The 14,084-nt window shown below is 38.4% G+C and overlaps 1 protein-coding gene across 1 annotated transcript in view; it reads right to left on the bottom strand.

The window, feature by feature from the left end:
* Positions 1-4,351: 4,351 nt before the first annotated feature.
* Positions 4,352-14,084, bottom strand: part of LOC141807321 (cadherin-7-like) — a 165,926-nt gene continuing 156,193 nt past the window's right edge. The window contains exon 13 of the mRNA XM_074693242.1: positions 4,352-6,094. Within this exon, the coding sequence (XP_074549343.1) occupies positions 5,580-6,094 (515 nt within the window). The 3' untranslated portion in view covers positions 4,352-5,579. The remainder of the gene's footprint in view (positions 6,095-14,084) is intronic.

Raw genomic sequence — 14,084 nt, 5'->3', positions numbered from 1 at the left:
TTGAAGATATCATTTGGCTGCCTTGTATTCAAGTCTTCTTTTTTCTGAAAAGTTTCATTTTCATTAGTTGTAAGAGGTTAAAAACAAGGCTTTACTTAATGTTTAACGATGATCGACAGCTGCCGTAAAATATGTCGGGAGGTGGAGTAAAGAAGTGATTGGACTCTAGAAAGAAAAAAAAAAAAAACATTATAATTTTTGTCACTCAGCTCCACTCAGATTCTCCCAGAATCCCTCATCGTCTCTACTGCACAGACTCTGGCAGCACAACTGCTACCAATGGCTGGGCCTGTGATGAGGGTATTTTTGCTTTAAACCCCTACAATGGTAAATGGGGGAGCCACGCTGTCCTCTCTTAATACTTAATACACAAAATAACTACAGCTGCAAGTGTTTAATCATTCCTTTTTGAATTTTTTAGTCTTTTCAAGGTAGTGTGTGATTACTCCGAAAGACGTTTCCTGACTGTCAGTTTTTTTTTTTTACATTCCGTCAACGGTCTTTCCCCATAAATTAGTCTTTTAAAGCAATTACTTTGCACTTTTGAAACTTTTTGGCTTTTCAGCTCTTTTTGTTATTCCTCATATTAAAGCTATTTTTCCATCAAAATTGTTGTGTCATTTTGAAATTATGTTTATTTTGCTGTATTTATTAAGCCCTTTGTTAGCAGTAGTTTTGGTGATTATTTCCTGAGAGGGTTTGCTGATGTTTTCTTAAATAAACCAGAAACGGCCTGTTCTACCTGACAAATGAAGGTTGAGATTACAAACCTCAGAGTACATTTTAATCCTTATAAATCCATCTTAATAAATGTAGAGTTTGAGCGGAATTCTTAATCTGAACAGTGTATTTTGCCTTTTTTGAAAATCATACCTTTCTTTTAGGTTTGAAGGTCCTTTTTTTTTTTTTACATTTTCATTTTCTCTCGGGAAGAATTAAAAAGAAACGACAGAATGTTCCAACTTCAATTGATTATGAATGTGCTCCAATTCTACTTCAAGTGTTATTCCTTTCAGCAGAATTCGTCTGTTTGCTGCGCCTCCTCTTCACAAGTGATCTTTGGGGTTTTGAATATGCTCTGCGAGAGGCTATCACCTGTGAAAATGTGTGAGAGAACACTCTCCACATCTCTTCCTGTGTGAACTGCATCGTAATGATGCCACACTTCGACCTTGGTTACTGCTCGCTCCCGCTGATAAAGAAAAGAATCTAAGATGTTTTGTTTTTGCCAGGTTCAAAGCTTAGGAAACTGTGTCAATACCTGTAAGGAGACGACATATTTACCCAGCAAAGATTCATAATAAGTTCGTTGCAGCGTCTTGCATCACTGTGAATTATTCTGTCAGTTGTATTCATGAAGCTGGGAGTGCCGTGGAGATGCAGCGACAGCTCAGAGACGCTAGTTGTTACTTTTCAACACAACACTTCATTGTTGTGAGTCCTCAGCCCAGTTAGATTACTGACTGAAGAGTTGACGGTGAGAAAAACAGAAGAGTGACCATATTTGGATTTGAGGTTTGGTGTCTGTATTTCTGTGTGGCAACAATTTCTGTTGTCAAGAAAAAATGTAGCGATCTGGAGCAATTTGCTGAAAAACAGTTGTGTAGTCGAGTCGTATAACATTGTGTTTTTTTCATTGTTGGATAATGTCTATAAGCTGTTTTTCATCCATAAGACAATATTTTTGGGGGATTTAAATTAGTACAGCTTTTCAAACTAAAATGTTCTTTTGCTTTGACATCTTGTTTTAAATTGTTTGAGCTTTAGGCCACAATCAACCAGATTAAAAACAGGATAAGACTTAAAAACATTTAAGCTGACGTGTAATGAATTTGGAATATTAAATCTCATTTTCTTATCTAACTGATGGAAAATATTAAACCTCTTTTGACAGTGTTGTTTTTTTTTTTTTAAATCATTTTTATGTTTAACCATGATTTGATTGTCTTTGTCATCTCTGATTTATTTTCACTTTGATAAACTTCATTATTTATTTATTTATTTACTGTTTTTTTAATGGGCTGTATAAATAAATAGATTAGATGCATACAGATGAACTTTGTCAAATGTTTAACCGATTTAACCGAAATGTTTTTTAAAATCATGTCTGGTGGTATTAAACAAACATATATATATATATATATATATATATATATATATATATATATATATATATATATATATATATATATATATATATATATATATACACTGCTTATTTGATTAAGTTCACTTCATCCTTGGGTTAAGACATGGGAGATTCTGCTGTTATTGGTCAGCTCATCCAGCTATGGATGATATAATGATACCTACACAAAGACATGCGATCTTAACTCCATATTTGTCTGTAGGGATGGATCACATTTGAAACAATGGGGTACCGATGCCTGACACCTGGCAATACTCAACGGTGCCAATTTTTGGTGCTTTTTTGTGTTAATATGCTAAAAAATATCAATTTGTTTAGTAATAAAATACAGCATTTTTTCCAATTTGACATATTTATTTTCAAATATATAACTTTGTAATGCTGAGTTCATGTCCAGCATGGAAAATCCCCTACTCGTCAGCTCACTCACAGTCACAAGAATGCATTTAGGTACCTAAACATGTTACCTTTTGGTTTTACATGAATTGGTACCTGGTACTTTTGACAGAATTTGGTCGGTACCTATAAAAGTATCTAATTTGGTACCCATCCCTTTTTGTTTGTACTCCTTTTTTTTGTTTGTTTTGTTTTGTTTTGGTTTTTGTTAGTGTGTCTCCTCTTTTCAGCTTTGTAATGTATTTTTCTCATATTCTGTTAGGCTTTGTGTTTTACTGTTTCTTTTATTTGTTGTTACGTCTATACTGTATAAATAGTGTTTGGGGCCCCTTGTAAATGAGATGATTCATCTCAAGGAGCTTTCCCATCAAGAAATAAACTGTACAAATATTTTTGTTTGCCTGACAGTTGTTAAACATCTTTGCTGTATTGACCATCATTATTTCAAAATCAGCATCATAACTCGGCCTCAGTTGTCTGTTCAGTCACCCAACTTTTGGTCCACTTTGCTCTGTGACCCTCTTCATTTCTAATCTCCTGTCACTGCGTCTCTGCTGTGATTGATTAATCCACACACAGTCACAGTGAGGTCACTGGCTTTAGAAAAAGATGGCGCTCTTTGCTGTTGCGGTCATGTAGCGACCCTACACAACTATCAGCATGTGTCAACAGTTATGGGACGACCTCACTTTTTTACACTTTTTTCAACAAAATAGCCCTTGTCTTATATTTGGGTTAATACAGTAATCATGTTATAATGTGATAATGCAGTGTTACGTTATGTTTATGATGATTTAGCGTTACATTGTTACATGACACTTATAACATTAAAATGTCAAATTTACCCCATTATTTTGTGTTTATTGATACTTTTTTTCTTTTTTTTTTTGTCTTTTTTATTTCTGGTATGGCAGCAATAGGCTTCCCTAGTTTTGGAAGTTTTTAGAGACAAAGTATCTGAAGTCAAACAAATTACCTTAAAAGCCATTTAATATCCTACACGAAAATAAAGATCACAGGTAATATTTAACTTTTAAATGATAATGGTCAATTTAGGTGACCAAATGTAGTCTGTTATTGATGTTGGAAAAACTCACAGGTGTTTGTTGTCTTTTGAATTTGATGATGCAAAGAAGAGTTTGTCCTCTGTGGTTGTATTTCAGTTACCTAACAAACATTGTTTTAAAATAAAACAATATCCTAAAATCAAACTGCTCGTTTAGATTAAACATGTTTTTTTTAGCTGAGTTATTCCCAAAGTCTGAGCCGAGGCCCTGCCTCTTGTCAAAATAAAAGTATTCTGGCAAATGCAGACAGAGTTTTTCCAACCATACATGCAGGCTCTGCACATGTTCCTTTCATCCTCACGCTGGGTGCAGCATTTGAACGCACCTTTAATGGAGTGTCTTTTAACTGCATGAGAGGCAGGCTTGGCTAACTCGCAAAAGGCACCTCGCATGGCCGACAGTGAGCCTCCCAGTCATCACACAACGCCTCTGTGCAGCGTCCGTGCTCCGTCTCCATCAGGCCCTTTCAACTACAAAAGCCTCATCAAAAAGAGATGTGGAGAAGAAACCCTCACAGACGCCTCTCTGGTTCTCCCCAAATACACAGATTGGAGCATCACTTTTTAATAATCATTGATTATTGTGGTTGGATGCTGGGTTTTTACTCCATCATCAGAAAGAATCTCAGTTTATTTACTCGCTTGTTTACGTTCTGACCGGCTGCAAGAAATCCCTTCAGTCTTTTAAGGAACTGAATGTCAATTTTATTTTCAGCAAAAGGATAAAAACATCCTTTGCACAATTCTGCCTCTTCAAAATAAATAATACATATCGGTTGTACATGACACCCAGTTGAAACAGAATTTTTTAAGCTGGAGGAACAAAACGGGCACAACGCGGCGCATGAATATTATCATACAGTGTGTCCTTTCACCATCAATAAACAAACCGTCATAATATGCTCGACTCAGCAAACTACAGAAGCTTTTACTTACAACGTCACCTGCTCTTGCTTGGGAATTAAACTCTACTTTCAACGATGACAGACCATCCTTCACCACACGACCCACCCATCCCCACTTCTTCGCACAAAAAGCAGAACAACTCATTTTATAGCTCAGAAATCAAACATCGGACTCAGAAAATCGAAAGGCGGAAGGAAAAAAGGGACAGACATAACATCGCAACATCTGCAAAATGTGTTGTTAGCAGAAGCAGAGAAATCACACTCTTTCCTGTTTCACCCAGTGGAGACATCAAACTGAAGAGAGTCAGTCTTTTTTTTTTTTTTTCATTGTTTGCACAACTTGTGTCTTCACATCACTTCCTTAGCACGTCTACTTGTTTATACTGTATGCTGCACTTCTCAGAAAGTGTTGCGAGGTACAACAGAGTCCGTGAATAATGTGGCTCTGCGTTTGAGTGTTTATGAAAAACAGCAACCTGCTCCCAAACCACCCCCTGAAAAAAAAAGATGAAGGGAAAAGAAAACAACATAGAAAGTGTTGTCAAATTTCATATGAGCAGTCGAGTGACTGCTGATTAGCCGCCAGGGACACAGCATTTCATGTGAAATGTTTCTTTCTTTTTTTTTTCTTAAGCATAAAGATAGCAAAGGAATGCATCAAAGCAAAGAGTGCTGGGTTTGTGCCCATCGCTGGAATGAAAGGACAGGTTCCTCCCCGTAGAAATGCTCCAACATGTATGCATTCGGCAGTCAATGGTTGGACCGGACCCCAAACTCTGAAACCTTTAATGTCTTTTGCACACAAGGTTTCTTCCTCAGCCGAGTCACTTTTGAAGTCTGTGTCAAAACTCACCATGGCACGCTTTTGAAAATCCATACAAGGAGGTAAACAAACCGACAACCTTTGAAGTCAAAGCGTTTTTCTTTCAATCTCTCCGGTGTTGTCTCTGAATCCTTTCCTCCAATGCTCTAAGGCAGACAAAATCATTTTCTCTGACAATAAATTACTGGTATTTTTTTTTTCTTGAGTCCAAGAAATGTTAAGAGAGACATTACGGGGCTATGAGAAGACACTGGTGCTGTCGCTGTTGCCGTAGAGGTCGGCCAGCTTTTTGAAGCGTGGTCCCCAGTTGCTGAGATAGTCATAGTTCTGATCTGAATCTGTACTTAGTGACTCCAGGGAGCTTAGCGACTCCGCTACAGAGCCGCTCCCTTCAAAAGCATAAGTCTGCAGAGAGTCGTACGGGGGAGCCGACGGGTCCACATCAGCGTCCTTAAGACGCTCCCAAATAAACTCTCGAAACACCACGTTGTCCGGCAGGGATTTATAAGCCGGGCGGGCTGTTGATGGGTAGTGGAAAAAGGTGGGAGTATCAGGCGTGACATCCCGCCGCACACTGGGGTCTCTGATGACGTTCAGGTTACGTAAGGTGACCATGTCGAAGGCCTCCGTGTCCTCCTCTCCTCCGCCCTCGTCGTCGTAACGGACAATGTTTTCTCTGATGTCCCTCTCCTCCTCCAGGATCAGGGGCTCTTTCCTCCTCCGACGCATTGTCACAATGAGCAGAACCATCACTGCAGAGAAACAGAGACATGTGAAAGCCATACAGTTTTAAATGTCTATTTGGATTAAAGCTGGCAAAGCAGCAATGCTAATCGCTAATTGCTAAAAATGTTTGCCAAAGAAAAGCTTTAAAAAGACTAAGAAAAAAAATGTTTAAAATTAAAAACAGGTCAAAATTTTATGTAAAGGTATTGTGGGGAAAAAGCTAAAACTTTTGGCTAGAATTAATTAATTAATTAAGAATTAACAGTTGAGAAACAGTTTTTGAGTTAGCTTAAAGCATCAGATCAAAGGGCTAAACTTGTCTGAAACAACTCATGGACAAATGGTTGAAATAATAAGCCTAAAGTGATGGAAAAGGTACCTTACATTTTTTGTTTACAATAAAAGAAAAATGTGAAAAAAAAAAATCTGTTTAAACAATGATTTTTTTTTTTTTTTTTTTTAAGATTTTTTTTTCAGCTAAAGGAATTTAAGCTTTAAAATGGTTTCAAACTAAGGGAAAAATAAAAAGCTATTTACTTGTAAAAGTTCAAACACTAAGCAAAAAAAAAGAACTGTTTTTGAGCTAGCCTTGGAGAAATAGCTTATATAATAGCTAGCTAATATTAGCTTGCTTAAATTCTAGCAATCTTGCTAGCTTTAATTTAACTCAGCTTACTTAAGCCCCAGCCACTGAAATGGTTTGTGAAAGATCTTTGAGAAACCGATAAGGGTGTCAGCTAAAGTTTTGGTTAGCTAAAGAAACAGCTGAACTAACAAAGCAGTTAAAAAGCTAACAAGAGTGGCTGGATGTAACAGATTAACAGTTAAAATAATGAGCGTAAAGTTATAGTTGATTTGAAACAGAGGGCTTGATTTGTTTGGTTAAAATGATGAAAGTATTAGCCTATTAGCCAAAGCAGTGGTTTAGCAGTTTGTTAGCTAAAACTAACAGTTAAGCAGCTGAAATAGTTAGCTTAAGAAACAAATTAATCACATGAAATGTTAACTTAAGCTTTTACATGAAAAGTGGAAAGGCTAAAAATAAACAACAAAATTTAACCAACAATACCAGTTAAATGTCTTGCTCGACAGTTTAACGTGCTAGCCAAAAGTAAGGATAGAGGTGAATCGCCGCAAAACAGCAGCATTTTTATGGTCGGCAGTGCCAATCAAGCTGTTTTCATCTATTCAAATTTCTACTCTAGAGACACGTAAAGGAGTTCATTTAACCTGCTGTTAGCTAAGAAGAGTTTCTGAGGCACTCTGCAATGAATCTAATCAATGTTTACAAACCAGCCCTGTAATGTAATATATATTTGTCCCGCTGTGGTTTCATCCACCTACATTCTGCCTCAAGACCTGCGTGAAACCTCACCAAACCCGACTTCTTGGCCCTGTGAGATCTTACCAGAAGCTCCTTTCTAGCCTCTGCTCCCTTTCCCATACATTATTGCTGAAAATAACTCTACGCCCAAGCAAACTGGCAAATGTCTAATGATCCTCTATCCATCAATGTCAAGCTGGTGCCAGTGAAATATCGTTCCATGAGCCCATATTTCTTTTTTCCTTCTCTGAGTCGAGCTACTGCAGGCAGCCCGAGTAAGAGGCCCAGGAACCAAATTCAAACACCACTTCACACCCTCTAATAAGGGAGTAAATGGAAGAGATGGAAGGGGGGAAAGTGTCACATGGAAAGGCTGAAAGAGATGAATGGGCAGCTCTCTGTTGGCCATTTGCTGACTGCTGATACCCTACAACAGAAGCACTTCTACACTTTTCTAAGAATACCTGGAAAGGTCCCTCCTGTCTTATAACCACGACTAATATCCATGACACCTTCCCCAGCGCTTCATGCATAACGGCAAACATTTCTGTGGAAGATTGTTTCCTCTGATTTTGGGAACTCATTCGAAATTCTATTCGATTCAGTAAGGCTTCTCCAAAGTGAATTACAAAGTGCCACATTGAAATATAATATTCTCAGTGCTTTCCAGCAAAGCTCTTTAGGGTTTAATGCCTAGAAGGCAGGCAGGCAGGCACGATGCGTCACAGGCTGGAAGCTGGCCCACATCCAACCACGTCTGAGCGGGATGAGCAGGTGGATGGCCGAGCATACAAAGTCAGTTTCTGTCGGGTACCAAAGATTCCCAGCCCTGCCAGTTTAGAGTCTTCATAACACACTCGGTGATGATGTACACTAAGCGAAAAACAAAGATCAATTCAGCGTAACAAAAGCTTTTGCAGTAATTGGTTTGTTTAAATGATCCATACTGCACAATCGATAGCAAACAAGGTGAGTTTTCTGCACTGCCCTTTCTTTCAAGCGTGAACTAGTGAATGTGCTTTCTCATTAGAGCGTTTTCACTTGTGGTGTGATTCCAGAGAAGCTGGGACTGATTATTTGTCTGGTTCTTCACAAACACTTTGAATGGGACTGCTGCAGGGGAGACTCTAGCAAAGGTATCAATCCAAGACGGTAGAAATGAAAAGGTACTGTGGGGGACAGAGTTTATATGTGCACAATTGAAGGATTTGAAAACTCTTCAGTGTCGACACAAGTTGGAGTTTTAAATCTCAAATTCTTTGGGACAGGAGGGTGGAAGTTGACAGTTAGTAAATGGCCACCTCCAGGGTCTTCCAACAAGTTTTGAAAAAAGGTGGATCTTAGGGGCGATTTATACGACAACAGTTTGAGGGTAAAACGCAAAAGCATTGTTGTGTTTGGTCCTCGTGTTTACAAAAAAATGGCAAATTTCTGAAAACGGCCTCCAGAGTTGAATTTTTTTGGAACGCTGCCGACACCATTGCCATGTAAACAGTAAGCCGGCGTTTTTAGTGGAAATACTGAAGACACACTTCGCTTTGTGCAAGCGCATACAACATTTCAACAGTACCGTTGTTACGATCGTCTCAAACTACCATGTTGTGTTGCTCAATCTACTGAATCTGCTGGCTGTCTTTTAACAAAATGTGCATCTGTTGCTCCACTTTTGCACTTAGTAAATACACCACATGATCAGCCCATCTCTACTTCAGCAGAGATCTACCAAAGGGGCTTCAGGGCAAGACAGTTATAGCGCCAACTCCAGGCCTGACTTGCTCACTACAGCATTTTCAGTCTCTCTGCTTTTCCATGTAAACGCTGATTTTTTTCACTGTGTTTTAGCCTTTTTGGACAAAATGTCGTCGTTTTCTGAACCGATCAAAACTTTGCAATTTTTTGTTGGGCAATATCAGTGGCCTTCTTAAGCTTCATAAAGCTTCATGAAATTTTAACTGTTTTCTATTCATGAGCTACAAGGGCAAAAAACACCATCAGTCAGAAGTTATGACTTACAACTTCTCACTTTTAACGTCTGAAACTGGATGGGTGGGTCAGAAAAAGCCATAGTTTACTTTTACCACATCTAATGAGTCCAATGATAGGGTCACAACTGACCCAAATAAAATTATTTTTGCAGGTGAAGTACATGTCAAGTCAATGTGCAGAGTGGGGCAGATTGAGTGGTGTAAATGGAGCCAATAACTCAAATTTGTGGCGTGTCCAAGGCACTACTCACTTTATTTGGATATTGACAAGACTTGAAAAATGTTTCCTTCAGCGAATCTTTGCATGATAACAGTAACCAATCAGCATTAAAATCCATCAGTGAGTGATGGTGGCTATTACTTCATCAGGGTGATGACTAAAAATTCTAAGTGTTTGTGTGAGGCTAGCCCTCAAAAAATTAGTGAGGAAGTCAGATTTTTAGCAAAGTGGTGACTTGACATAGGTGGCGCTGCTTCAATTAATATAACTGACATTATTAATAGCTAACATTTTTGCACATTTGTATGCTGTAGTATTCTGTGTTTACTAGATAAATTTACGCAATTAACTTCATCCATTTTAAATCACTGGTGTCTAAGTCTGTGGATACTTAGATTACCAACATGCAAATGAAACTATTTATTCATGCAAAATAAGCACGTACAAACAGAAAATTGTAGAATTCAATTATGTGCAAATTAAGCTAGCAGTTAGCTTTTTTTATTATTATTATTTAGCATGAACATACTTACAGCCTGAGGGATGATATTTGCGGTTTTGAAAGCACAACTTAAGCATGTGATTAATGGTGCATTCCATTTATGTTGGAATTTCCGAGTTCCGCGTGGGAAGGAAGGCCCCCTTAACTTGTAAGTCCAAGCACCCACACCACTCCTGAGTTCCCAGTAGGAAATTACAGTAATTAAGCTCCATTTAGATTCTTTTCGTTTGAGAATTTCTGACAAGTGTTTGTCGCCATAAGCTGTATAGATAGTATTATTCAATGCATATATACAGAAATACTGCTGTTAGTTTTTCCAGGTTTTTCCGACTTGCCGGGAATGACGTCATTCCCACTCCCGACTTCCCAGCTCCGAGCACAAATAGAATGCTGTAGAAATGTGTGACTTTTTACACATGGAAGCACAAAAAACAACACAACCCAAAACTCCCACACAGGAGCTTTAACTGCAAATAGACAATATTTTCAAATTTTTTATAACCTGTTTTCCTATTATTCCCTTTTATGTAGTATTTATTTTTGTATGAGGAAACGTATTGGAATTTTCAGGCAGTAAAGCATTTGGTGGATGCTGATGTCATGGGAGTCCTCATTACTACATCAGACTGGCTGAACTCAGCTGATACGCAGATGACCTACTGAAGTGACAGACCTAGCATCACTTTAATTACTGGAAAACAGAGCTGGAAGTGTACCGTGGATTTCTCCTGTGAGGCCATTTTGAACCCTTTAGCTGCAGCCACCGTTTTGGTGCTGATTTAAGCTGGATTTGATGGGAAACTAATGCAGCAGCTGTTCTGTATCTGTTAGAACAATTAAAACAGAATGGGATCATTTTTATGTCCAACGTGGGAGCAAAGCCAGACAGCGTACTTTCACATACAGAGTGTGGGATTTAAAGGAACTTTGTGTTTATTTCAGGGAAAAAGAAACTACTTTCTACTCAGCTGCTGTAAATGAGGCATTTTGGTTTAATTATAAGTACAAACTGATCATAAAAGCTATCAGAGAGAAAAATCACAGTGGGAGGTTTGTGTGTTTAGAGTCTGTCTGCCAGACTTCAAATTCAAACTCTTCTCATCACTAAACCTCAAATAAATATTAAAATAGATGAAAATCTGTGATTTAAAGAAACACGGCCCAGATATTTCAACACTTAGTTTTTCTTTTCCCTCATCACTTTTTCTCCAACCATGTGTCATGATTGATTTGTGAAGCACTAAAAGTAAAATCTCGATTTAATCTTGGTATTCTGAAAGCACTTCAGTATTTCAGAACATCACAGAGCTTCACTCTCTTCCAAAACACCTTTTAGCTTCCAAATGATTACTGTCAAACATGATTGAGTCCCTTTTTTTCAGATTTATAAGCTCACATTTGGATCTCGAATAAAAGTTTGTGAGATTTAAAAGTGGTTGTTTGTTTTAGAACTCTTACCTGAAGGTGGCGCTATACCTACAAACACTGTATATTGAACATGTTACATTGTAGGTGGACTCAGAAAAGAATTTTATTGACACGTGAAGTTCAAGGCAGTTTTGACCCTGTGGGCTTGACTTACAGCAACTTCCTGTTTCATAGCAAGGCCAAACTTTGAAGAGCTGCTACTGCTAGCCCCTTTGAGGTTTTCACACGAGTTTGATCACTTTTAATCGTTAAACTCTCATCAAACTATACGTCAAATTTAGACTGGATCAGATAAATATCCTTTGAGGAGGTTACAGAAACACAGCGGCTGGTTTCAAAATAAAAGGAAGCCATGAGATGTCTGGTTTTTCAAGTTTCTGTCCCCTACTCTGCGGCACACCTTCATGAACAGCATAATCAGCTAAAAAAAACAAACAAACATGGTCATGGCTTAAGCTGTGATTTCTTTTTTCATCAGTATCTTTTTTAATGCAACTGATTTCCTCCTCGAATCCCGTACAAAGGTCGTTTTTAACTCCTGTCAGTCTTCCCTGTGCGAGGACAATCTGCTCTTAATTGACTCGCTCTGTCATAAAAGAGCTTATTTCCTTTTCTTCTTCTTGCTTTCACTGTCAGCGTGTCAACTAGCGATAGCAAAACAATTACACAAATTAAGCTCACAAATGTGACGCAGCGATTTGCAGATTACTGGCGTGCCCAGTGAAGCCTAAAGATCATATCTTAGGAAGAAATTGTGTGCTGTCTGAGCACAGACACATAAATAGAGACGCAGACACAGAGCTAAAACAGGAGACAGACAGAAAATTAAGAGACAGATGAATGGACATGAAGATTTATAGAATGAGTCTGATAAGCTGCACGCAGACAGAAATAACTGTCTGGAGAGCTGGAGTGCTACGTAATGTCCTAATTGGACCTCTGGAGGATTGAGCAATACCTGACCTGGACTGGAGGGAAAAAGGACTCGGGTTCTTAACAAGATAATGATCGTCTCAGTAGTTTGGTTGAATCATCTAAAAGTGACTGTTTTATTAAAAAAGGTTTTGTGTGACATTTACTAAAACACATAGTTGTACCCGGGCTTTTTCAGGATTATTACCGCAAGGAGTAGAGGACAAGCTCTGTAATTAAATCTAAAAATATCAACCCATGATTAATGACCACTTTGCTTATGAGCACGTGGAGACATAGGTACAGTGTGTATGGCTGTGTGTGCTTGAACCCTGTCAGACGGACTGTTGCTTTTCAACATCACCCACTAAAAAAATATCTGCTTTTCTTTCTCTTCTTGAATACCCAATCAGATTGTAGCCCATTGTTATTACTCACAGTCTTATTGAATGGTAAATTTTCTTTTTGGTTCAGTAATTGAGCTATGAATCAACACAACTAGCAAACTTTTATGCAAACATATCCCCATATTTCAAAAAAGTAGTTAATAAAAAAAAGAAAAATCTAGAAATTATGCATTTATTTAGTCACTTATTGTCAAAGAACTACTTATTTGCATGCAATAAGTTACACTTGGCAGTATGGTTCTGTTCTGGGTGCCTGCCCTTCCTGGTGCCAATAAGGAATGCAAAAGTCTGAGTTAGGGACTGGACACTTCCTCTTTCTTTACTGTTCATACATTAAAAAACAAGAGGTTGGGACTCTTTAATGTATGTGTGCGCATTACAAAAAGGAAGGGAGAGCACACATCCTCTCCCATACATTAGCATAAATTAGAAGCCAAGGCAAAAGAGCACACATTTCCTCTTTTCAAGTGCAAACATGAGAAGCCAAGGCAGGGAGAGCACACCTCCCCTCTCTATTATATGTGTAAAAATAAAAAGCCAAAGCAGGGGGAGCGTATCTGACCTCTCTTTCATGTGCACTTATGAGAAGCAAAGGCAGGCAGAACACATCTCGGCTGTCTTGTGCATACACAAAAAGCTATGGCAAGGAGAGCACACTTCCCCTCCCATTCATGGGTATTCATGAAAAGTCAAGGCAGGGAGAAAACACCTCCCTCGTCTTTCATTAACACAGATAAAAAGCAATGTCAAGGAAAGAACAACTTCACTCTCTTTCATATGTGTAGATAAATGGAAAGGAAGAAAGAGCACAGTTCCCCTTTCATTCATGAGCAAATATTCAAAGCCAAGGCAGGTAGAACACATCTCTTCTCTCTTACATGTGTAAATATAAAAAGCCAAGGCAGGTGGAGCAACATTTTTCTTTTTTTTTCTTATGTGCAAGCTTGAAAAAGTCAAGGCAGGTGGAGCACATCCTCCCCTCTTTACTCTCTTTTATGTGCAAATATAAGAAGCAAAGGCAGGGTGAACACATCTCTGCTGTCTTGTGCATACATGAAAAGCCAAGGCAAGGAGAGCACACACCCCTCCCATTTATAAGTATACATGAAAAATCAAGGCAGGGAGAAAACACCTCCCTTCTCTTTCATTAACACAGATGAAAAACAAAGTCAGGGAGAGAACAACTCCCCTCTCTTTCATATGTGTGAGTTAAAAGGGAAGGGAGAGCATAGCTTTCC

Source organism: Halichoeres trimaculatus, unplaced genomic scaffold, assembly GCF_033239565.1.
Source record: "Halichoeres trimaculatus isolate MK-OKI-2021-1 unplaced genomic scaffold, fHalTri1.1 fHalTri1_scaffold_18, whole genome shotgun sequence".
Classification (NCBI taxonomy): Eukaryota; Metazoa; Chordata; class Actinopteri; order Labriformes; family Labridae; genus Halichoeres; species Halichoeres trimaculatus.
Note: the sequence above shows the minus strand (reverse complement) of the source record. Positions and strands in the feature narration are given on the sequence as shown.